Source organism: Myxine glutinosa, chromosome 14 (assembly GCF_964187855.1).
Source record: "Myxine glutinosa chromosome 14, kmMyxGlut1.1, whole genome shotgun sequence".
Classification (NCBI taxonomy): domain Eukaryota; kingdom Metazoa; phylum Chordata; class Myxini; order Myxiniformes; family Myxinidae; genus Myxine; species Myxine glutinosa.
The window spans coordinates 29713513-29739403 of record NC_136274.1 but is presented as its reverse complement, the minus strand read 5'-3'; the positions used below and the strand labels follow the sequence as shown (position 1 = coordinate 29739403).

At 43.6% G+C, this 25891-nt stretch overlaps 2 protein-coding genes across 5 annotated transcripts in view; one reads left to right on the top strand and one right to left on the bottom strand.

The window, feature by feature from the left end:
* The window catches only part of LOC137439553 (inositol polyphosphate 5-phosphatase OCRL), a 64939-nt gene extending 58497 nt beyond the window's left edge, over positions 1-6442 (top strand). For 2 of the 3 annotated variants that reach the window (XM_078768073.1, XM_078768075.1), the window contains exons 13-20: positions 297-407; positions 555-720; positions 1018-1250; positions 3710-3826; positions 3924-4008; positions 4749-4876; positions 5072-5183; positions 6029-6442. In XM_078768073.1, coding sequence (XP_078624199.1) covers positions 297-407; positions 555-720; positions 1018-1250; positions 3710-3826; positions 3924-4008; positions 4749-4876; positions 5072-5183; positions 6029-6141 — 1065 coding nt within the window. In that variant the 3' untranslated portion in view covers positions 6142-6442. The remainder of the gene's footprint in view (positions 1-296; positions 408-554; positions 721-1017; positions 1251-3709; positions 3827-3923; positions 4009-4748; positions 4877-5071; positions 5184-6028) is intronic. The other variant, XM_078768074.1, reaches the window with a different exon arrangement.
* A 207-nt stretch (positions 6443-6649) lies between these two features.
* Positions 6650-25550, bottom strand: LOC137439554 (chloride intracellular channel protein 5). 2 transcript variants are annotated; one of them, XM_078768076.1, is made up of 6 exons: positions 25063-25219; positions 16194-16303; positions 14431-14556; positions 14230-14336; positions 13928-14109; positions 6650-7110 (listed from the first exon to the last, which is right to left on the bottom strand). In XM_078768076.1, exons 1-6 carry the CDS (start codon positions 25207-25209, stop codon positions 6955-6957), a joined length of 828 nt encoding a protein of 275 aa, XP_078624202.1. In that variant the 5' UTR covers positions 25210-25219; the 3' UTR covers positions 6650-6954. The 2 variants fall into 2 exon arrangements, with proteins under 2 accessions (XP_078624202.1, XP_067991511.2); XM_068135410.2 differs by lacking the exon at positions 6650-7110 and adding an exon at positions 11810-13038 and having other exon boundaries at positions 25063-25550.
* Positions 25551-25891: the final 341 nt, after the last annotated feature.

The following is a 25891-nucleotide window of genomic DNA, read 5'->3' as shown; positions in this document are numbered from 1 at the left end:
AATTGGGGTCTGAGGATGTATGCAGGGTTGGGGGAGAGGAGGGGGTGGGGGGATGCCCCCCAAAATAGGTATTTTTTATTTGTTTGTTTGAAGTTTTATGATTGTGTTAGTATGATTCTACATGCTGCCCTGTCTTCCAGCAACCATTGAAATTGGTTTAAAATACCTTTAGTCAGTGCAGTATACTGTTTATTCTACCAGGTGAGCACCAGGGGTATTGCCCCTATGTTTTTTGATTTTTCTGGTGTTGAAAGGTTGTATTAATAAATAAATAACTAATTTTGTTTGCTCTCCAGGTACGTGTTGTTAATCCCAAAAAATACAAAGCCGTCTATAGTGATGTCATACGGCAGCTTGACCAAATGGAAAACCGCTTCTTGCCGGCGATCACACTTAGCTGCCAAGAGGTGTGTTGAGAATATTCCCCGCAAAGGACTATTCTGGGAATTCACACTTTCTTCGAAGGTGTCATGTGAGGTGTCCCACTCTGACTGTGGTTCACTTCCTACCATCTTGTCACTAAAAAAAGGCGTTTTTTTTTCCCGGGTGTATAGTTTGCCTTTCCTGCGGTTCGTTTTCGTTGCTTGTACGGGCAGGAGCTGCGTGTCACCAACAGCGGGCAGGTCCCTTGCGTCTTTGTCTTCCTGCCATCGGCTGACGGCACAAGCTACGCACCACCCTGGCTCCGCATGGAGCCCTCCGCTGCTTACCTTGATTGTGGTGAGCAACCATACGAAGGCAATTTTTTAATACAGGTGTTGGGGCTCTCAGAAGAGCAGAACAAGAAGAGCAGGAGGACAAAGGGTTAATGTCGATTAGAATGTGTGTACCACAGTGGGAAGAAAAGAGTTGCAAGGGTAGTTAAAAAAGAAAGAAAGAAATCAAACATCCTGCTAAAAGGCCATGAAGGCCTTGCCCTTTGATGGGAGGGGGGGTGGGGGGGGAAGAGGGGTATAGGTGGAAGACCTATTTATTGTCATCGATCTTCAGGGTTTTCCACCTTTTATAAAACCCCAGGAGAAACCAAAAGCGTTCATCTGGAGGTATACATCAACCAGGATGTAGTGCGTGCTTTTGGTGAAGACCTCGATAGGACTGAAGAACTTAAGAACCAGAAAAAAGAGACTATTCTTGTGCTGCACCTCCGAGATGGGAAAGACTATTTTGTGATGGTCACGGTCGAGTATGAACCATCGTGCTTTGGAACCAGCTTGGAGAGGCTTTGCCACACAGCGCTGCCAATCTCTGAGGTCAGTGGGTCTTTGGGTCTGTTTGGCCCATAACACAGCCTTTACAGAAGCTTGCGCTGGTTTTGATTCGGATTGCTGTAGAGTGTGGAGTCATTGCTTGGTTATTAACTTGTGGATCGTCTGGGTCTGTTTGTGATGTCCTGTAGAGATATAACCAATACTGCTATTCTGGTGCAGGTCTGGCAGAAGGTGCTGCATAGTAAATCAGACCAATCAGGGGCATTGAACCGGCTATCCTATCTTTATAATCATGTACACATACAAATGACCTTTTATGGACTTTCAGAGTAGTCATAAAAAAAAAATACTATACATACATATATATATATGTATATGTATATTTCATTAATGAACAGGATTAAATAATTAAATTGATACACATGGGAAAATTACATGCCCAGACCAGGAATATAACCCAGGTCCTCTGGAAAACTGTACCAGTGCTCTGCCATCTGAGCTATATGGGCAACCCTGACCAAGCATGCAATTTTCCCACACATATGATTGCCGCTCTCTTTGGTGCCGTTGGTGCTCCTATGGTTGGCAGCAGGTGTCCCGGAAGCATTGACCGAAAGAGAATGTGTGTGTGGGGAAATCAATCAAAGTGGCAATCATATGTGTGGGAAAATTGCATGCTTGGTCAGGGTCGTCCAGATAGCTCAGATGGCAGAGCACTGGTACAGTTTTCCAGAGGACCTGGGTTATATTCCTGGTCTGGGCATGTAATTTTCCCACATATACAGTCATGTGAAAAAGTAAGTACACCCCAGGTAAAGTTTAGACTTTTTCAACATACAGCTATTTGATCTTCATTTCAACAATATTGATAGATAAAGGTGATATAATATAACAAATACCATGAAACATTTACATTTTGTAGTCCATTGTATAATTTAAATAAACATAAATGCAAATTTCACATGTGGAAAAAGTAAGTACACCCTCACATTTATCACTACTTCAAATACCTAAAATTAGAATCAGGTGCACCAGCTCAGGTGCAAATGATTAGAACATCGTTAGAGAGGATCTTGGAGGAACCTGTCTTATTTAAACCTCAGACATTTAGTTTGGTTTGCTCTTTGTTGTTGAAGTGTGCGGCGTCACCATGCCGAGATCAAAAGAGCTCTCTGAGGCCTTCAGAAAGAAGGTTATAGATGCCGACGAGTCTGGGAAGGGATTTAAAAAGATCTCCAAACAATTTTGAAATCAATCATTCGACTGTGCGGAAGATCATCTACAAGTGGAGAAGATTCCAAACAACTACCAACTTGTACAGGCCAGGCCGCCCCAGCAGGTTCAGCCCGAGAGCAGACCGCAAGATGCTGAAAGAAGTCTCTAAGAACCCCAGAATGTCATGGGACCTACAGGTAGCTCATGCCACTGTTGATGTCAAAGTGCACGAGTCTACCATTGGAAAGAGGCTGCACAAATTTGATCTACATGGGAGGTGTGCCAGGAGGAAACCTTTGCTGTCCAGAAAGAACATCAGGGCAAGACTAAAGTTTGCCAATGAACACCGAGGCAAAGACCAGCACTTCTGGAACAATGTGCTCTGGACAGATGAGTCAAAGGTAGAGCTATTTGGCCACAGTACCAGAAGACATGTTTGGCGAAAACCAAAGACAGCATTTGACCACAAGAACCTGATACCAACTGTAAAGCGTGGTGGTGGAAATATTATGGTTTGGGGGCAGATTTGCTGCATCAGGGCCTGGGCAGCTCACCAGCATAGAATCCACTATGAATTCTTCATTGCACCAGAGGGTGCTTGAGGATAATGTGAGGCCATCTGTCGGAAATTTGAAGCTCAACCGAAGGTGGACATTGCAACATGACAATGACCCTAAACATACCAGTAAATCCACCAAGGAATGGCTGAAAAGAAAAATGGAGGGTTCTGGAATGGCCAAGTCAAAGCACGGATCTAAATCCCATCGAGATGTTGTGGGGGGGATTTGAAACGAGCTGTGCATGCAAGAAACCCCTCAAACATCGCACAGCTGAAAGAATTCTGCATGGAGGAGTGGGCAAAAAGTTCTCCCAGTCGATGTGAGAGACTGGTAGACAGTTATAAGAAACGCCTACTTGAGGTTGTTTCTGCCAAAGGGGGCAACACCACCTATTAGAGCCAAGGGTGTACTTACTTTTTCCACATGCGAAATTTGCATTTATGTTTATTTAAATTACACAATGGATAACAAAATGTAAATGTTTCATGATATTTGTTATATTATATCACCTTTATCTATCAATATTGTTGAAATGAAGATCAAATAGCTGTATGTTGAAATATGTTGAAAAAGTCAAAACTTTACATGGGGTGTACTTACTTTTTCACGTGACTGTACATACATACATACATACATATACATACATACATACATACATACATACATACATACATTCATTTGCTTTATTTTAGTGTGAACCTTTTTGAAACTGAAGTGTCCTGACAGGCATGTCGGCGAAATGTGAAACGCACCATAAGTTCCGGGGACAACCATCCAGCAATATCCATTCCCAAGGAGCTATGGTTGCTGGTTGACCACCTGCACCAGCATGCACTGGAACAGGTACTCTGGTGGGAATATTAACGTGCAGGAGCTGAGCTTGCCAGTGAGACTTTGCTCACTTTGCTGACTGATGTTGCTGACTTTCATTTTCACCTAGGAAGACCTGTTCCAACAGCCTGGTATGAACAAGCAGCTCTTAAGCATCCAGGAAGCTTTGGACTCCACCATTCCAGATGTACTGAGTATCCTTTGCACTCTCCAAAAGCTCTGCCCGATCATAAAAACATGTTGTACCAGCGTTAAAATCCTTGTGAACGTTTTCGCTTTGACATTGATAAGAAGGCAAAGCACGTCGGATGATTCGCGAAGCCAAGATGTCAGATTTAAATCGCACAAACCGTTTATATTTTTGACATTTATCCCGGCATGTGATGTATGCGCAAGCTGCTCTGTGTGCGATAGGTTGTAAAAGTTAGTCCTGATCCTACATTTGGTGCAGCGGATGACAAATAGTGGTGGTGCACAAGACTTTGTGTCTTCATCTCCTGAACAGATGTCGTTTCAGGTATTGTCACTTTTCTCAACCTTCATGGAATTTTAGGCTCATTTAAAATTGTTCATTTCACAAGTTTCCTTTTTTTTTCCACCATTTTCTTTTTTAAACTGGTAAAACATGAGGATGGTGCTTGCTGTTTGTTTAACTCGCTACAGGGTTCCTTCCCAGGAGGTCTGTAGGATTGAGGACTCCCTCGGATGTTGAAGGGGGTTTCATGTGCTTGTCATGCTTTCAACATGCAGGTTGGCATGGGAGAGTAGTCGTGGTAATCGAACGCATACCAGATGGTGCATTAAAACGAGTCTTCACCCATTTGGCGACGGGCCCTAGATATCGATAAAACGTTTCAACAATGACGTCATAGTGCACATTTAATTACAGTCAGTGTTGATTGAATGAACCCTCTCCTTGACTGGAGATTGACAGCTGGTGAAAACCACTCCATTGCCGAATCGCTCCTTATCTTCCTGGAATCATTGCCTCAACCTGTGGTGCCTTTGGCCTTTTACCGGCCTTGTCTGGAGGCTGCAGGACAGTACATAAACAGCCAGAAGGTTTGTCAGCCCGTCTGTCTTTGGGCCACGTCTCTCTCGACACGATACTGAACCCTGCTTACCTTTTTTGTCAATCTCCTCGTCAAGTCTTGCAAATTTCTACATATCAGCTTCTTTCCTCGTTATCTAGTAACATTTTCGCTCGAAGATCCCGACTGTGGTTGTTGAGCTGTATATGACTCGTGCTCCCTCCAGGTGGTGGCCGAGTTCCCAGCATGCCATCGGGCAACGCTCCTCTACCTCGTGGCCTTTTTACGAGAGCTGCTCAAGCACTCTGACCAAAACGGTCTGAACCCGAAGCTGCTCGGTGAGGCTTGCTTCGTGTGGCGCTTGCTTTTTATGTTGCACCTTCCATTCATGGTGGCATATTGCTCGATCATCTTAGCCTCGTTGCCCACTGATGCGTGCAGGCCCGTGCCTGTATAATTCTCGACTTGGACACTCTCTCACCTCCAATTCTAGTTTTTCTAGTCTCTCACATTCAATTCTCGTCTCACCTCCAATACTATTCACCTCTAAGTTCCAATCTCTTGCTCCCCCAGCTCTGTCTGTGCTCTGTCCCCCAAATATTCCTACAGGTCACACAAGAGCTGCCTGCAACCCTCTTATGGTTAAAATGCCAAAATTAAGACTCTCTATATTCACCTTCACTCTTTCATTCCTCTTTTCTCCCGCCTCTGGAACAAACTCCCTCACTCTCTTCAATCCCACTCCACCCTCCAGGTCTTTAAAACAGCTGTTCACCACCATCTCTTAGTCCCCTTGATCTTTTCTACCCCCGTTAATTCACCCCAGATCCACTTTTTTAAATTTCGACTTCTTTCCTGGAAGTCCGAGCAGTGTCCATGCGTTTTCTACCTCTCCCACCCCCCTTCCCGTGCCTCCTCCCCCCAGGCCCTTTCCCTCCGACAGATCTCCCGATGTCCCTGCTCTCAAATGTTGTACTTGTGTGCTTCCCCCTCTCTCCCCATCTTGTCTCCTGCTCCCTTTATCTTATGTTTTATGTGTCGGTTTGTCTTTTTGTGATTAATGTCAGCTCTTACACGAGCCTCGATCTTGTATATAAAAAAATTGTTCCCCTCGTTTGTCTTAACCCGCACACCCATTTGTTGCCAGTAGAACAAGCTTCTGTCCTTTATCCTGTGTTCCCAGCATCCCTGTTCGGGCCACTGCTCTTGAGGCCTCACGTCCAGCCGAAGAATCACAAACCTCAGGTGCAAGACAAGGAGTTGGTAATGGCTTTCCTCTTGCCTTTCCTGCAGTGAAAGGTACAGCCGATGTGATCGTCTTGTTCGATTGGACTCCAGAAGGAATTGTGAACTCGAATAATTAGAATGCGGACCCTCGATGGTTTTAGGTGCACTCAAGATGTCCGACACGACATTCACCATCGTGCCTTTACCAACAACCTATCGCAAGGACACTTAGTACAGTACCACACTGTATTGATTAAAACCGGACTGTACTAATGCAGTACGCACTGAGTGTAAACCACAACTGTACAAACACTGTATTGGACCAAATAATATATTTTTACTAATGCTAGCAACATACTACCATCTCACCTTACAGTGCACTGTACTCTGTTAAACTGTATTTTACAACAGGGCACTCATTGTACGATCTCAATCAAAACTGTATTTGGTACTGTGCTGCACAGAGCTAAAACTGTACCACACTGCTCTACTCTAGCGAAGAGCAATCTTTAATTGCACTAGTCAAAGCACTTATAGATGCAATGTAAATGTCTAACTACTGAAGCTACCATTGTTTGCATGCCAAATCGAACTGTACCAACTGTGGCGTAGTTGGTGTGTTTTGCATGTTAAAAAAAAAAAACAATTTGCTCAGATCATGTAATTTATGGGGTGGGGGAAGAGGGAGGAAGGGAGGGGTTGGGTGTAATGAATTTTGAATCGAGACACTCGAGAGAGAGAGAGAGAGAGAGATGGTGATAGCGACATTGAGATGGATGAAAGTGCAGGAAGCAGAAGTTTGGTTGGTGGAAAGGATGTGCAAGGGAACGAAGGGAAGAGTTTTGGTTGGTCCTGGGATGTCGGAGGAGATCAGCGTGAACATCATTTTGAGGCAGTGAAGCTCTCAGCCCACTCCTTTTTATCATGGTGATGGAGCTGGTAAGCAGGAAGGTACACATGAAAGGTATCCTGGGGAGGATATTGCATGCGGACAATCTGGCTGTTGTGGTGGAGAGTGGGCAGAAGATACAGGAAGTACTGTGGGAGTGGAAGGAGACATTTGAGAAACATGGGCTGAGGATGAGTCTGGAGATGACGGAGGCGATGTGGGTTGGGCAGCAACAACAACAACACAACATGCATTTTAAAAGGCCATTTTCCCTGCTAGAGCGGGGGTTAGCCTTGCGGTCCCCATGACAATCTTCTCCATTTTGCCCTATTTTCTGCATCTCTCCTTGTTAACCCCCTTGCCCGCATTTCTTCTTCCACCATCTTTAGCCAAGTCTTTCTCGGTCTTCCCCATCTTCTACTTCCTTCTACATTCATTTCCATCACTCTTCTCAACCAGTCACTTTCATCCTTCCTCAACACATGACCAAACCATCTCAACCTGTTCCTCTTCACAGCATCAATCACAGGCTCTATTCCCATCATCTTTCGCAATTCATCATTTGTCTTCCTCTCTCTCAACGATACTCCGCACATCCGTCGAACCATTCGCATTTCCACCCTTTCCAACCTTCGTTGCTGCTCTACGTTCATTACCCATGTCTCGCTCCCATAAATCATAATACTTCTCACACATGCAGCATACACCTTTCCCTTCAGCTTCAACGACACTCCCCTCATCAGCACGCCACTCAATTCCCGAAACTTCTTCCATGCACATCTCACTCGAGCAACCGTTGCCGAGTCTGATCCACCTTCTCCATTCAGCATGTCTCCGAGGTAGCAAAATGTTTTCACACCTTCCAGCTTCACGCCGTCTCCAAGATCCAACTCAACATTTCCTCCATCTGCAGCTCCCTCTGTGCACACCTTACATTTGAATGTAGCTGCCACACTGGTTAATGACCCTCTCAGACCACTACATTTTTGATGAACCCACTCAGCGCACATTGTACACTGAATGGAGTTCACTCCGACACCCTTCCTACACACAGCACAGGGCCACTTCCCAGGTCTTTCCACCTCACCACATGCTTTACCACTTGCCATCACCTTCGTCTTTCCGATATTCACCTTCAGACCTTTTGTCTCCATACATTCCTTCCACGTGTTCATCTTTTCCTTCAGTCCATCCATACTTTCCGCAATCAACACCAGATCATCTGCATACAACAACTCCCACGGTAAACCCTCCTTTACGTTCTGAGCCAGCACCTCCATCACAGCTACAAATAGTAGTGGACTTAGTACCGACCCCTGATGCACTCCCACCTTCACCTCAAACTCACCACTGTTCCCGTCCTTCGTCCTTACAGCTGTGCGCGCTCTTTTGTACATTGCCATCACTACTCTGATCAACCATTCCTCCACTCCTAACTTCCTCAATGCCCATGTCAATACTTTGCGTGGAACCCGATCGAATGCTTTCTCCAGATCAGCCTTGGGGTTGAGCCGCATGTGTATTGTTATTGGGACAGCCTTGTTGACGTTGTGCCTTGGCCATGGGGTCAAGGTGCACATCCAAGGCTGTTCAAATGTTTGACTTTTTACCTTTTTTCAGAGTAAAAAAGGCAGGCCTTAGCTGTGCCCTCATAACAGTTGCCGTTGGTTACCTGACGGGAGTAATTTCCCTGTCAGTGGATCAAGGGGTCTTACTCCTATTGAGAGGAGTGGTCCCAATTGTATGACCATGCATTGTGGCCCTTCGGGGGCATGATGCATGTGTTTGAATGACCATGTGCTTCAGCCTTGGGGTTGAGGCGCATGTGTATTGTTATTGGGACAGTCTTGTTGACGTTGTGCCTTGGCCATGGGGTCAAGGTGCACGTCCAAGGCTGTTCAAATGTTTGACTGCAGTTTGACTGACTGTTTGAAATGCAGCAGAGACAAGAAAATCAGGTTTGAGGGGAAGGAGATCAGACAAAGAAATGGGTTTGAATATCTGGGGGGGGGGACAGTGACCGTGGATGGTAAGTCAGAGGCAGAGGTGCGAAGGAGGATCCAGGTGGGTCCGAATGTGTGGAGGAGGGTGGAGAGAGTAATAGCAGAAACAAATATTTCAAGGAGATTGAAAGGAAAGGTTCTGATGTCTTGTGTAACGCCGGCCTACATTTACGGTTTGGAGATGGTGGCTCTGACAGAGAGACAACAACAGAGGCTGCAGGTTTGTGAGAACAACTTGGTCAGGAAGATTGCGGAAGTGAAGAGGGTGAATAGAAGGAGAATGGATGAACTGAGGGAGGAGATTGGAGTGCGCTTGCTTTTTATGTTGCACCTTCCATTCATGGTGGCATATTGCTCTTGACAGGGAGATTGGTGAAATGCAGGCTGAGATGGGCTGGACATTTGGTGTGGATGGAGGAATAGAGATTGGCAAAGAGAGCAGATAGGTTGAAGGAACAAGGTAGGAGGAAAAGAGGTAGACCACTGTGGGAGGATTGTGTGAAGAGGGATATCAGTAAGGTGGGGGTGGTTGGAGAGTGGAGAGAGTTGGCTGAGGACAGAAGGGAGTGGAGGAATATCGTGGTCAAGGCAGGGCAGGAGCTTGGTGCCATCGGACTTCACCTTTTATAAAGGGAAGAGGAGGAGAAGCAGATGCAAACATTCCGAAGTGGGTACCTGTGGTCGTGGTATCGTGTTCCTATCAGTACGGTTACGTTGGTTGTGTATTCATCTATTAGACCTTGAACATTTTCGTTTCAAGGTGTTTTTGTATTGTACTTGGGGGTGAGTGATTTAATAATTTTAACCTTGAAGTTCACAATGAGTGGTTTGGGGGCCGTGCAGGTGACACGGCTTACCTTTGTAGTATCACGTGACAATACAGTACAAGAGACAAATTTGTCTTCTGGAGAGGCATTTCACTTTCTTTCACTTCAAAACTAATTTCACACATCGGTCTGTGTGTTTGCACTATTAGATCTCTCCCTACCACCACAACCGCATTCCAACCGATTGCATGGGTGGTTGTTTTTAGTTGACCACTACAGTTGGTTGTGTGGTGGAGTTTCTGTAATGGAATAATACGAAATAGTTTAAACCCACCATCTGAGAATGTGAGAATGAGTTCTATCCCAAATGAAACAATTTTGATGGCAATTTAAGAGTCACACACATGGGTGTAATGCTCATATGCTGTATATGAAGACTGCATGACGTTTGTCGTGACCAAAGAAGGTGGATGGTCTGTGGACGACATTGTTCAATTAGCAAAGTGAAAGTGGATTCCAAGAATGGCTACCAATGGCCTGGGACGTGTAATACTTGTGGGACATGGAAGGACAGCACCGGTTTCTTGGTCAGAGGTCGACAAAGCTCTCATGGGCCAGAGGTCTCCATGGGGACCGAGGTGCGAGCTCGTCTAATCGCTGAAACTCTATCTTGGTGATTGGAATGCAGGGTCCGCCATGCTTGCTTACATCAGGGCCAAGGGTGGTGACGAGTGGGAAATGTGGTAGCCATACTAAATAAAAATGCTCTTGTCCAACTATCATTTTCAGGTCTGTTTGTTGTTGTTCCCAAGTAGAACTGAATACCAACAAATAATCCATTTCAGCCATTAAGCCTCATATTTACCCTCTCGGGCTCCTTAGCAAGTCTTTCTAGGATATGGAAGTTACGCACTTTGTTTTAATCATAGACAACTCTGAGTGGTAACTCTCCAGGTAAACCAAGTGGTTTGCCTGAGCGAAGAGAGCTGATACCTGGTGGATGGAAAGCTCATAAATAAACAATAATGGAGACATTAACAATGCATGAGCAATAGGAACCCACTTAGAGGTGCCTTAAACCGTCATGCACGGATATTAAGCCACAATCAACTCGACTCATTCCATCCCTACCAAAGTTAACTTCCTAATAATAGAGGATAAACTCAGCAGAAGCAGCAGTTTCACCAGAAGAGGGGTGATTGCAGACCTTGTGCATCCTGAAGCAATATTGGATGCCAAGGCAACAGACAGAGCTGGGGGAGCTCGGCCGGAGAGGAGTCGGTAGAAGACAGAAAGACCACCGACCTGCCTGCGGTGAGCGAGTGAAAGGCCCTCGGAGTTAGCTTCATCGCGGGAGATTCCAATGATTCTGAAAGCTTTGGTTTCAACAGCGTGAAGCCGAGCTAGGTGTGAGGCAGGTGCACCGGCCCAGAGGGGAGAGCAGTATTCCATTGAGCTGCAGATGAAAGCCTTGTATATGGTGAGGAGCTCAGGTCTGTCCAGAAAGGACTTCGCACGACGGAGGATGCCCAGTCGGCGACTGGCTTTGGAGGCCAGCTTGGACATGTGGTTTTCCCAGGAAAGATCATGGCAGATATGGAGACCCAAAAGCTTGAGTGACAGAATTTCTTCAAGAGGATTGTTGAGAAAGTATATGGGAGGGTTTTCCATTCGGTCTTTTCAGAGAGTTAGTTAGTCTCTCATTGGCACATTTGAGGCATGGTTAAGGCCCGTCAAGGAGGTACAAAATCAAGGAGGTACAAAGTACTGCAATCCAACAGACTAAAATAAGTCCTGGCGTTATCGATTCCGCTTGAACGGTGACAATATGGCAAATGAGTTAGAACACTGTTTGACAATATTTCACATGCCAAGGCCATAAAGCTTTGATTGTGTTATATAAAATATCATTCATCATCTGTTAGATGTCAAGGGACATGTGACAGTCCAGATGTGGAATAAAGAGTAAAAATATTACACTAGAAGCACCCATTCCCGAAGGGTCATGTTGTTTTATCTGATAATAATATAGCAGAGTACCCGCCCTATGGGTGATATTGTTCCAGGCGTGCAACACGTTCTTTTGACACTTCCCTTTATTTAGGTGGTGTATAGGCAATTGACCGCTGCCTTGATCGCTCCCGAAAATAATAAATAACCTGGGTTACGTACATGAAGCAAAAACATGCGTACTGCTTATGTGCATATATATAATACATCGTGGTTATATAGCTCAGATAATTCCAATTGCACCCCCTGAACCTTAAGGAAGAAAATGCCAAGATGAGTGGAATTTTTTTTCAAAACTTGGTGGAATCAAATGAAACTTCAGGAAACCCACATTGAGGGTGTCCTGAGTAATCCCTGAAAGATTCAGCTTCCTTGGTCAGATCCTCTCGGAGGAGTAGATGGAACACATACCTTCCCTCCGTTATACTTATAGATATTTAAAAATTCTGAACCATTTTTTGTATGGCCCTCAGGGCTTTTGTACTATCAATAAAGCTAATACCTTTGCTGGAATTTGATTTACAAACCACTTGATGCAAATGACGTTCAAATAACAGTGTTAAACTTTTATATATCATTTGTTTAAAACTACAGTTGAACTGCTCTTGATCTCCCTTTGTGGTAGTTTGATGTTTGGTTGAACATGCTAGCGTCATGCCAGTGTGCTGTCTTGTGTTCTACAAATCTGAGGAATCTAATAGGTCATGTCAGTCATATAAAAACACCTATAGTGACACACAAACACCACCACACCTCGTGACATCACTTTCACCATGATCCCATATATGACACACCGTTAATCCGTCCTGGATGGATTGGATAGTCGTATTGGTTAGGATCCTCAAGATACCTCTCGATACGCAACCGAAGGTGCTTCACCGATTGTCTTTATCAAATAAACCAGGTAAATTTTAGGACAGGCCTTTTGTAGGCTTATTCGCCTCAAGCCCAAGGATTCTCCAACAAAAATCTGAAGACAAGGTCTCAAAAGCCTTCCCAACATGTCCTGTTTCAACCTTTGTAGAACTGGGCCAGACGGTCTGTCCATTTGTTCTGGGATGGTTTACACCAAGGCCCTAACCAGTCCATTTTTGGTGTACAGTGACCAAAAGGGTTTATCGAAGGTGTGAAGGATTCAGGTGAGCTCAGGGGCGACCTGTGCGTAGGCAAGCTCTAGTTCCCGAGCGGCTGGGCAGGTGTGTGCGAACTCGTCTCTCGATGTGGCTGCCTCCAGGTAGCGCCGCACAAAGCGTAGGTCTGCCGGCACTTCCCATCCTCTGTATTTTCTCGTTACTACCTGCACCGTGGTGGAATGATATGGAACATTTTCACTAATGAATGCAACAGATTACATTTTCATTTGTGCATCCTTTTCACCTGGTTTGTCACAAGGTAACTAGTCAATTACAAGTACAATTCCCAGTTTGGTGCTCGGCTGCTATTTATTTATTTATTTATTTATTTATTTATATATTATATTATTTTAATTATTCTATTCTATTAATAATTTAATTATTTATATTATTTATTTATTTATTTATTTTTATTCTATTAATAATTTTAATTATTTATATATTCTATTCTATTCATACATGCTATTTATTTATTTATTTATTGATATATATATTATATTATTTTAATTATTCTATTCTATTAATAATTTAATTATTTATATAATTTATTTCTTTATTTATTTTTATTCTATTAATAATTTTAATTATTTATATATTCTATTCTATTAATACATGCTATTTATTTATTTATATATTATATTATTTTAATTATTCTATTCTATTAATAATTTATTTATTTATTTTTATTTATTATATTACTAATTTTAATTATTTATATATTCTATTCGATTAATACATGCTATTTATTTATTTATATATTATATTATTTTAATTATTCTATTCTATTAAGAATTTATTTATTTATTTATATTTATTATATTACTAATTTTAATTATTTATATATTCTATTCGATTAATACATGCTATTTATTTATTTATATATTATATTATTTTAATTATTCTATTCTATTAATAATTTAATTATTTATATAATTTATTTATTTTTATTTATTATATTAATAATTTTAATTATTTATATATTCTATTCTATTAATACATGCCATTTATTTATTTATATATTCATAGTTACTCGTGCTGCTGTGTATGTATTACCGTGACGATGTGCAGTTTCGGAAGGAGATTGCAATCGGCCAGCGTAAGTTCATCCCCGTCCAAAAATGGCCGCTGTGACTCTGGTCTCCCTCCAGGTCCTTGCACCGGAGTCTCACCGTTCAGAGGTTCCGCTAGATAGACGTCGAGTTTTTGGAAAGCTTTTAGCAGAGCTGCTTGCAACTCTGTGGGAGGGGGTTAGGGGAGTGGGGGTGCAAGGTGTGGGGAGGAGAGGGGTGTCTCGATCACGTGTTTTGGATCCCATAAAGACCAAACGCCGATTGCAGGACCTGCAGGGTTCTTACTATCATTTGCCTCCTTCTTGGTGTTCTTTATAAAAGCTGAGAACTTGGCGAAGATGTCGTTTCCGGCCAGGTTTGACTCTTCGTGTTTTGGTGCGAGGCTGGGATATCTGCGAACACAGCGGGGATCAAGGTCAGTACCAAAGAGACTTATTGTTCACTTCCTGGAAGTTGTGCCCCTTTCAAGCCGTCCAACAACGGTACCTTGGAGGAGTCAGTTGGGCCTCCAGGAAGTCTGCGATCGCGTTCACGTCTGTCCTCACATCCCCATTGAAAGTGAGGAAGGGCGGTGGAGTTCCTGGCGCTAATTTCTGCAGCTCGGGAGGTTTTCTGCAAGTGCCAAACACACACACACGGATCAATGCAACCGTAGGTATCTGAAGCCATTTTCAGGTGTTCCACATCATATGGCATATTTACTCCAATGACTCTAAGCCTTGCCCCTGAACCCTGATCATCATCAAGTATGGTATTTCTTTTTTGGAGGATTGTTTTTACCAGTTTTTTTCATCATTTGGTGCCAAAAGTTTCAGGAGCTTGTTTTGTTGTTTTGAATTCTCTTCTGGTGAAGGTTAGATTAATAGATACCTGTACGATTGGTTGTTGATCATTTTACTTTAAATGTTAGGGAGAACAGTTGAGGGGTGCAGATACTTTCTCTAGGAAATCACCTCATTGGGTGTGGGTAGTTCAAGGTGGATTTTGACTCATTTTAGAAACAAGTAAAGACTCCAGGTATGTATGTTTATGAAATTTCATCGATTTCTCAAGGTATTCCCCTGCTGCACATACATACTTGCATGTCCCACTGATGTGAGAGTGCTTAATCTTGACTACATCTTCATATCAATCTTTGGGACTGGACTGGATGGCTGTTGTCTTTCTGCATACTCCTTGACTCACCTCCACGCACAATCGCGCGTGGATCAAACCGTTGACGTCCCGGTACATTTCCTCGAAGCTTCCCACTGATTGCAGAACCCTGAATTATTCTGCAAATGGGAGTCAAGAATGCCTCCACTCTATTCTGGCTCACTTTGACTCCAGTGTGAAAATATGATCTCTCAACGTGTCAAGTCTTCCAGCTCCCTTCTGCACCCCTCACTCCCTCCTGCCCTGATAGCATTCTAGGAACTCTGTTATAATAGCCACACGAGTTGCCTTTTGATCAAACATGAGGGCCTTTAATTCCATGTGAGAATGGATGATTGTTTCAACACTTCCAAAACTGAACTGATTCTCCAAAATTACTTGTTCAACACTTGCTGTTTGCCCCCATTTTGACTTTTGATAGATTACTCCTGTTATGCTCTTCCTGGTTGAGCCTCAATACCTGCAATAAAAAAGAAGTATTTCGGACATTCAACACAATCTGGTCCCCTGACCTCCTTGCCTCTTTGCAGACTCCTGAAAAAATATTTTCCTCTTTGCAGACTATTCCATGTTATACCATACGATTCCACCGACAGGCAGCTACCTGATCTGGAAAGGATCCAATTCTGGTGTCACACGTGCAACACATCTTTCAATCCTGGAAAATCTCACCCTGTCTCCCTTAAAGGTCATAGGAACCCACCTATCTATTTCTGTAATGATCACTGGAAGAAGAAGTGCACCCTCAGACGTGTGGGCCTCGCTATAAGTGACGGGGGTTGAGATGTTCTATCTGAGGACGTGAATGCCGGGGTCATAACCAGATTTGTCCTCTCAGCTGAAAAATGGCATTTTGTGACGCTACCCCTTGCTGTGACTGCATCAGAATGGTCGTTTTACCTTGGTTTGATCCCATCAGGGATTGAAGCCAGACTAGACGGCTCGATTGTGCTACCTGAGCTGGCCTGCTGATTTCAGTGTTTCAACATGTCCAGGTAGTCCTGCCGCATTGTGATGCTCTAAAGTTACCTTGATTACGCATGTCTCAGAAACACAGCAATGTATTAAATGGTGGTGTAACGTGAATAAAATACCGCTTGAGGTCGACTGTGGTGACGTTGAACACGACTCCTTTGAGCCAGAGGATCATGAAAAGTCGCTGGGAGAACGGGCAGTTTCCTATGCTCTCGCCGTCACTTCCGGCCTGGCACAGAATATCACACAGACACACATTTTGGAAGGTCATTGGTAATGCTGAAACCACTTAAGTAGTTACTTATTCAATGAGGTGTACAAAGTCAGTTGGGAAATGGAAGTTGATGAGGTTGACGTGATGACATGTTTATTAAACGAGGGCACATCAAAACGTTTTGATAAGAAAATGGCGACTAATTGATGGATGGAAACAGGAAACCGAAATGGCATTGCTAGGGTAAAATGCACAACCGAGACTCCTCAATCCTCGAACCCCTAAAGGTGCACACAACCATTTGTGTTTGCGTAACAGGTATTAGCCACCAACGCTATTCACAAGTCCAGTCAGTCACGGGCATGGTACTCGCACTGTCCAGGACGAGGTCCTCCACCAGGTTAGATCCCAATGGGAAGTCTGTGTCACTGTGGCAGAATCGCTGAACATCCAGCGGCATGGTCATGAATCAGCAATGGACTGGTCATCGTGGTCAGAATTGCCATCACTGGAAGACCGCCGTGGCAAGTAATGTTGGTGGGGGAAACGTTTTTTCCTCCAATACACTCTGCCCAATGGCAGTTTGGCAAATCTTCCCCATTCTTCCCTGCTGCCTGGATTTGTCAGGGCGGTGCGGTCATGGTCAGCATGCTGATCAGTCCCAATGGACCGACCCTTTCTTTCTTTTCTCTCTCCTTCTCTCTAACTCTTTCGTGGCCCTCACCTCCTGAGGGAGGCCGGGGAACGGCTTCCTTGATGTGGGGGATCTCTGGGTGGTTCCTGCAAGATCGATCCGCTGTCTCCGTGCTGAGGGCTTGGTCAAGAGAACTGTCAGGGGTTATTCAACAGCAACAACAACATGTCAAAGGCCTTCGTCTCCCACTTGTCATCTACCTTGTGACATTTGGGACTGCTGTGCGTGTGGGGTGGCCAAAGAGAATTTGCGATGGAGAGCGTACATTGATGCATTTTGTAATACGCCACTCCAACAAACTGTGGTAGAACAAGTCATCTCCCAGGTGACCGTCAACCTTTGGATTTGTGGTGGTGTGACATATATGGCAGGTGACCGACATCCCAGTAGTTCATGAAGTTCCCAAATTCCTTTGATGTGTAGTGGGAGCCGCCATCTAAATGGAGGCACACGGGAACCCCCATGTCAAAAAGTAGAAGTGATGTAGATGATGGCCATCATACTTTGATTTACCTGCACCAGGTTGCATTGTGTTTCGGACATCATCGACTATGTCGAGCCCGGTCGCTGCCACAAGGACGACTTGGAGTACAGGACAATCTTCCACTGTTATCTCTGCTTCAGCCATATCTAACCGTGGCAGTTCAAGTGAACGATGAGAGAATGCATCTGCAACACTGAGATTGTTACCCTTGCACCAGGTAGTGATGAATAAGAAAAACGGCAGTTTTTGACCGGATGCGGATACCTATGTTTTCTCTTGTGTACAATGTGTCCGTATTCAGAATTGGTTTAAGGGGTTTCTTGTAGATGTCCAGCTCGAACGTACGCAGATCACTGAGGGAATAACGTTTCTTAACCCTTGGATGCAGTGATTGGGCCTCGGAGGCCCACAAGGTTTTTTTTTGTTGCAAAAACTATGCTGTACAATTTTTTTTGGGAATGAGCCTAATTTTCACCGACTTTCATATTCTTACACAAAATTCAGTGACATAAATAAATAAAAAATTCATTCAGGCTCGTGGGGAAGTCTTCATTCTTCACTTATAACCCGAAAATCCGAAACGAATGCAGGCCTTCGAGGCCCCGCATAAATGTTGTACTACAATGTTATATCATTATTTTATTGACATGAGCCTCATTATATGCTCCTCTAACTTGGTTACAAATAATTCAGTGACAAAATTTTAATAACTTTACACGAATACATTTGTGGGGCCTCCGAGGCCCAATAGCTGCATAGGTGTAGGATTTTTGACAGTTGTGGACGTATACATTCTAAATAAAAGGATTATTGAATCATATTTTTTGAGCAAATACTCCTACATGAGCCTCAACTTTTTAGAGAAAAAAAAGTTGAAAAACCAAGAACAAAATTTTTTTTTTTCAAAAAAAAGAAAAAAACATTCATTGCTTGTATGGGATTCTTCCAACTAATAGGATCAATTCAATAAACATTTTCTGAGCAAATACACCTAAATGAGCATCGACTTGGATTGATAAAGGATATGAAAGAAAAAAAAATCTATAAAAAAAAACAAAAAAAAACGTTACACGAATACATCCGTTGGGCCTCCGTGGCCCAATGGCCGCATTTATGTAGGATTTTTGACGCCTGCATCTAAGTCTCTAAGAGTTAATGGCCTACACGACTTCATTATTGCAGCCGATTCTATCAAACGACGCTCGGTGAGTAACACAACCACAATGCACGATTTGCCAGTGACCGCCATGTTGCTGGTGAAACATGATTCCCAGGCGGTTGTGATGAGATGCATCTCCTTGAAGTACTGAGGCTGGTAGTACTGAGGCTGGTTTCACGGCTATTAAGACCTTTTCTTGGTTCGGGCATCAAATCGAGGATGGACCCCTTCTTGCGGGGGTTACGGAGAGGCTCTGACGTGGATGCATTGCCTATGGAGCTGTCCGGTTTTTGGTGAATCCAAGGAACGACCGAAGATCGACATTCATCGGTGTCTGGAACTCTGCGATTGCTTTGAGCTTGTCAGGCACACACTCGACTCCCGAGATTTGTCTCTTAGCATTGAGGGAAACACAACTGTTCACTTTGGAGGAAGTGGGTTTAGTGGTGTCGTTTTTCTCCTGTCACAAGTGGGGAATTTCAAGGAGAAATATCTCCACGGGATGCCAACCCACGGGGTTTATCCGTGCTCTATACTCTAAGTGCTGAGCATCGAACGATGAAGCAGCACATACCATTTTGAAGGTCTGAGATTCCTCAACCAGGATCGGATGATCAAAACTCTGACTCGGAACGGATGATCTAACCACGATGCCACCAAGTTGGGTTGTGATTTCCAGATTTCTGTACGGCCTTTCCAAAATGGCCAATTATGCCACACTTCTAACTTTTTTTTTTTTCAGTGTGAGCCGGGTCGGCAATCCCTTCACTGTAATCCTCCCTGCAAACTCCTACTTGGAGTCAGATTGGGACTTGCGGAGTGTGGTGTCGTTAGGAATTTTTCGCAATGACTACACTCGATGCTGGACATACGTTCGGCTGGCTTCCTGTAGCCCACATTGTTGCTGGGAAGTTGTCATGACAACAATTTGACTCCATATGTAAGACATACCTGCATCAGCCTTTGTCTGGCATCCTCACTACATCGTGTATAATGCTCTCCAGAGAGTGAAGTTTTGATTGGCTACCTGTCTGCAGTGAATGTCAGAATCTCTAATAGTGCTGATGATGTGAATGACAAATTGACATTAAATGGTGGAGTCAAAGTGTCACTTTGCTGTTATCTCCGAAAGTCCACAGTAGAATGCATTGAAGGTTTCCCGTATGTCATGTACATGGTAAAAGTCTGCACGACCATGAACGCTGGTGCCGACAACCTCGACAATGATATCTCTGGTTTATGTCGTTTCCAATGGCATTTTTAACACTGGTTGCATACCCAGGGTAGATTGAGTAGTTTTGTAAGGATGCAAGCTGTTCACACTGATGCACACGTCCAAACTGCCATTGGTCACGAGGAAGGTCTGACCTCTCCTCACCAGGTGCCACCTGAGATCTATTTGAGCACCTGCCCAATACCTGCCTCTCAACCAACACCCTGGGACTGAGTCCATGACACTGCAGCATTTCGAGGCATGGAGAGAGAGAAAAGGATTCGTCTGCCAAGAGGATGACCCCTTCTTCCTAGGGCCTAAACCCCAGCAACAAATCCAGCGGTCTGCCAAGATCCTTGTCCTGTAAAATCCATCAATATTCGGGAAATAAACCACCTCCTTGGTCTAACTCAAAGAGACAAGTTTATTTTGTAGCTGATTTCATAATGTTGAGTCCGTTGTAGGGATAACACAGTTATTAAACGAGAGACAATCCAAACATTCCGAGGAGAAAATGGCGACGAACTACCTGTCGATGGAAACAACAAACTGGCCTGGGAACAAGATGTCAACAAAATCGGTGGAAACAACAACCTGGGTCTGATGTGGGTCACGCTCACGAGGAAGGTCCGACCATGTGGAGAGATGTGTTGTCTAAAATATGACAAATCGTACTTCATGCATGCTAGTGTACAATATGGTTCGAGTACGGCAGTTTTGGTTTGGTTTCAACCGTTTACTGGTCACACTCACAGGAGTTGAAAAATAGACCAACACTCGGTAGAGAGCATCGGGTACCTCCACCTTAGTAAACAGTTTACGCTTTGTCACTGATGGGCCATATCTGGATTCGCACCTGAACCAGAATCGGATTGTCTTGTTCACCAAAATCGAATCAATTCGTCCCTTCACACACTCAACCTGTCCACAACTTTTTGAGATATGCTATTTATCAGTTTTAGCCCGATCTCTCAATGGTGAAGAATCACTTTAAAAATTCTCGGATCCTAAATTGGATCCGGATCTTCACCAAAATCGAATCAATTCGTTCGTCACACACTACCCAGCCTCCACCAAATTTCGTCCAAATCTGTCCATAACTTTTTGAGATATCATGCTATTCATCAGTTTTAGCCCGATCTCACTGGTGAAGAATCACTAAAAAAATTCTCTGATCTGGTCCGGATTTGCATCTTCACCAAAATCGAATCAATTCTTCCTTGTCACACCTCCGACTTGTCCACCAAATTTCGTCCAAATATGTCCACAACTTTTTGAGATATGCTGTTCATCAGTTTTATCCCGATCTCTCAATGGTGAAGAATCACTTTAAAAATTCTCTGATCCGGTCCGGATTTGCATCTTCACCAAAATCGAATCAATTCTTCCTTGTCACACCCCAAACCTGTCCACCAAATCTGTCCACAACTTTTTGAGATATGCTATTTATCAGTTTTAGCCCGATCTCTCAATGGTGAAGAATCACTTTAAAAATTCTCGGATCCTAAATTGGATCCGGATCTTCACCAAAATCGAATCAATTCGTTCGTCACACACTACCCAGCCTCCACCAAATTTCGTCCAAATCTGTCCATAACTTTTTGAGATATCATGCTATTCATCAGTTTTAGCCCGATCTCACTGGTGAAGAATCACTAAAAAAATTCTCTGATCTGGTCCGGATTTGCATCTTCACCAAAATCGAATCAATTCTTCCTTGTCACACCTCCGACTTGTCCACCAAATTTCGTCCAAATATGTCCACAACTTTTTGAGATATGCTGTTCATCAGTTTTATCCCGATCTCTCAATGGTGAAGAATCACTTTAAAAATTCTCTGATCCGGTCCGGATTTGCATCTTCACCAAAATCGAATCAATTCTTCCTTGTCACACCCCAAACTTGTCCACCAAATCTGTCCACAACTTTTTGAGATATCATGCTATTTATCAGTTTTAGCCCGATCTCTCAATGATGAAGAATCACTTTAAAAATTCTCTGATCCGGTCCGGATTTGCATCTTCACCAAAATCGAATCAATTCTTCCTTGTCACACCCCAAACTTGTCCACCAAATTTCGTCCAAATATGTCCACAACTTTTTGCGATATCATGCGATTCATCAGTTTTAGCCTGATCTCTCAATGGTGAAGAATCACTTTAAAAATTCTCTGATCTGGTCCGGATTTGCATCTTCACCAAAATCGAATCAATTCTTCCTTGTCACACCTCCGACTTGTCCACCAAATTTCGTCCAAATATGTCCACAACTTTTTGAGATATGCTGTTCATCAGTTTTATCCCGATCTCTCAATGGTGAAGAATCACTTTAAAAATTCTCTGATCCGGTCCGGATTTGCATCTTCACCAAAATCGAATCAATTCTTCCTTGTCACACCCCAAACTTGTCCACCAAATCTGTCCACAACTTTTTGAGATATCATGCTATTTATCCGTTTTAGCCCGATCTCTCAATGATGAAAAATCAATTTAAAAATTCTCTGATCCGGTCCGGATTTGCATCTTCACCAAAATCGAATCAATTCTTCCTTGTCACACCCCAAACTTGTCCACCAAATTTCGTCCAAATATGTCCACAACTTTTTGCGATATCATGCGATTCATCAGTTTTAGCCCGATCTCTCAATGGTGAAGAATCACTTTAAAAATTCTCTGATCCGGTCCGGATTTGCATCTTCACCAAAATCGAATCAATTCTTCCTTGTCACACCTCCGACTTGTCCACCAAATCTGTCCACAACTTTTTGAGATATCATGCTATTTATCAGTTTTAGCCCGATCTCTCAATGATGAAGAATCACTTTAAAAATTCTCTGATCCGGTCCGGATTTGCATCTTCACCAAAATCGAATCAATTCTTCCTTGTCACACCCCAAACTTGTCCACCAAATTTCGTCCAAATATGTCCACAACTTTTTGCGATATCATGCGATTCATCAGTTTTAGCCCGATCTCTCAATGGTGAAGAATCACTTTAAAAATTCTCTGATCTGGTCCGGATTTGCATCTTCACCAAAATCGAATCAATTCTTCCTTGTCACACCTCCGACTTGTCCACCAAATCTGTCCACAACTTTTTGAGATATCATGCTATTTATCAGTTTTAGCCCGATCTCTCAATGGTGAAGAATCACTTTAAAAATTCTCTGATCCGGTCCGGATTTGCATCTTCACCAAAATCGAATCAATTCTTCCTTGTCACACCCCAAACTTGTCCACCAAATCTGTCCACAACTTTTTGAGATATCATGCTATTTATCAGTTTTAGCCCGATCTCTCAATGATGAAGAATCACTTTAAAAATTCTCTGATCCGGTCCGGATTTGCATCTTCACCAAAATCGAATCAATTCTTCCTTGTCACACCCCAAACTTGTCCACCAAATCTGTCCACAACTTTTTGAGATATCATGCTATTTATCAGTTTTAGCCCGATCTCTCAATGATGAAGAATCACTTTTAAAATTCTCTGATCCGGTCCGGATTTGCATCTTCACCAAAATCGAATCAATTCTTCCTTGTCACACCCCAAACTTGTCCACCAAATTTCGTCCAAATATGTCCACAACTTTTTGCGATATCATGCGATTCATCAGTTTTAGCCCGATCTCTCAATGGTGAAGAATCACTTTAAAAATTCTCTGATCTGGTCCGGATTTGCATCTTCACCAAAATCGAATCAATTCTTCCTTGTCACACCTCCGACTTGTCCACCAAATCTGTCCACAACTTTTTGAGATATCATGCTATTTATCAGTTTTAGCCCGATCTCTCAATGGTGAAGAATCACTTTAAAAATTCTCTGATCTGGTCCGGATTTGCATCTTCACCAAAATCGAATCAATTCTTCCTTGTCACACCTCCGACTTGTCCACCAAATCTGTCCACAACTTTTTGAGATATCATGCTATTTATCAGTTTTAGCCCGATCTCTCAATGGTGAAGAATCACTTTAAAAATTCTCTGATCTGGTCCGGATTTGCATCTTCACCAAAATCGAATCAATTCTTCCTTGTCACACCTCCGACTTGTCCACCAAATCTGTCCACAACTTTTTGAGATATCATGCTATTTATCAGTTTTAGCCCGATCTCTCAATGATGAAGAATCACTTAAAAAATTCTCTGATCCGGTCCGGATTTGCATCTTCACCAAAATCGAATCAATTCTTCCTTGTCACACCCCAAACTTGTCCACCAAATTTCGTCCAAATATGTCCACAACTTTTTGAGATATCATGCGATTCATCAGTTTTAGCCCGATCTCTCAATGGTGAAGAATCGCTTAAAAAATTATCGGATCCTGAATTGGATCCGGATCTTCACCAAAATCGAATCAATTCGTTCTTGTCACACACCACCCAGCCTCCACCAAATTTCGTCCAAATCCGTCCACAACGTTTTGAGATATCCTATTCACAAGCAAACAAACAGACAGACAGACGAGGGTGAAAATAAACTCTATCCACTTTCGGTGGCAGAGGGAAACATCTGGAAAAGCAAAGTTTGGGCATTTTATTTTCCACGGAACGACATTTGAAAGCAGCAATGAGGCAAACTGGAAATTCCCTTTGATAAATCATAATGTGAAGATGTCCACGTGATGAAAGCATCGTTTTAATGTCTATCTGTCACTGGATGAGAAAACCGATCCGAGAAATGACCCGAAACATGATGTAAAATGGAGTGTAAGGAAACAGCAGAGGCTTGGCATGAATGAGCTCATGGAAATGCCCAAGAAGTCCTGGAAGCTCCTATAAAGCCATGCTTGTTTCCTTCTCTCAAACGGCTTTCACTTTGATCCATCCTGCTCGGTCTCCATCGCACAGTTGGTCACATCAGGGGCCATCAGAACAAGGTGTACGTTGGGAACAACCAAAGATACCACACCACGTGAGTTACATCGAGGGTGTGCACCACCCATGGAGGTAAACACACTTCCCTTGGATCTGTGCTCCCTCCAAAGAACACCCAACACCCTACCTCCTCCACACAGCAAATTCCACCCCTCCATGCCCTCAATCCACCCAAGGAAAACAACTCTGAATCAACTCTCAGGAGGGTGGATTTAAATGTAACTTTGATAGAAACAAGAAGACGGGTTAAAAAAGGGTGATTTACACAAGGAAAAAGAAGGAAGGCAAAGGTTTCAGCCCAATGAAGGTGGATCACGACCGAGATGAGGGACGGCCAATGTTAATGTTACCTTGACGAACAGTTCGATCTCCGGTTCCGTTGCGTCCTTCTCGTTGTTGCCCATGGCCGTGACTGCAGCCCGAGCGGGGCGACACGCTCCCGCCCGCGCCACCGACCTCGACGCCTGCGTTTGGAGGCAGCAAGTCAGTGGATCCATAGTGACAAGTGGGCGGGGATGTGGTTGTAGTGACAAGTGGGCAGCAGAAGCACACCCTCTGGTGTTCCCATCCGGTTGTTGATCACCTCCCTCACTAGGCCTTTGGTTATCTTAAACTCAGCTGGCGATACTCTCCAGAGCAATGGTCTCCATTTGGTTGTGCATGTCTGTTTTCTGGAGCAAATGACCAAAGGTCACCTACTACATGTCATCATGAGAAAGATCTACCATAAACCTAAAAGTGGGTGCTGAAGTTGTGGTGAAGTTTAGATTTTGGCCTTGTGGGTGCCTTTAGGCCCCTAAATACAGGGCGCCAGGGGAGGAAAACAAATGGTGAGGGTGTGTTTGGGGTATTTTTACTGCGGCTTCAGTCTGCCGGCATTTTCCATGGGGCGGTGGCACCGAGCCTGGGGACAACCACGTGCCTTCAGGGCTATTATTAACTGCTTATAAAGGCGCACCAGGCAGGCCTCGTCGCCTGGACATTGGGCCACCATATCCACTATGCACGCAACGCCTTTTGATCCTAAAGGATCAGCAGATGGGGGAGGTGGTACTTATGACCCCAAAGATGTGAATCCATAAAAAATTGAGCCTATTCAGACTGTCTGTTTTGAAATGAATTATTGATAAGGAAAATATTCCACCAGGTAAAGACAACGGCGCTCATCCGCACCAGCTG

Coding starts and splice junctions, on each gene's coding strand:
- LOC137439554 (XM_068135410.2), bottom strand. CDS start 25,209: ATGGATCCACTGACTTGCTGCCTCCAAACGCAGGCGTCGAGGTCGGTG. Junction 16,304..25,062: donor AGATCGAACTGTTCGTCAAG/GTAACATTAACA, acceptor ATTCTGTGCCAG/GCCGGAAGTGACGGCGAGAG. Junction 14,110..14,229: donor CAAGAAGGAGGCAAATGATA/GTAAGAACCCTG, acceptor CCCCTCCCACAG/AGTTGCAAGCAGCTCTGCTA.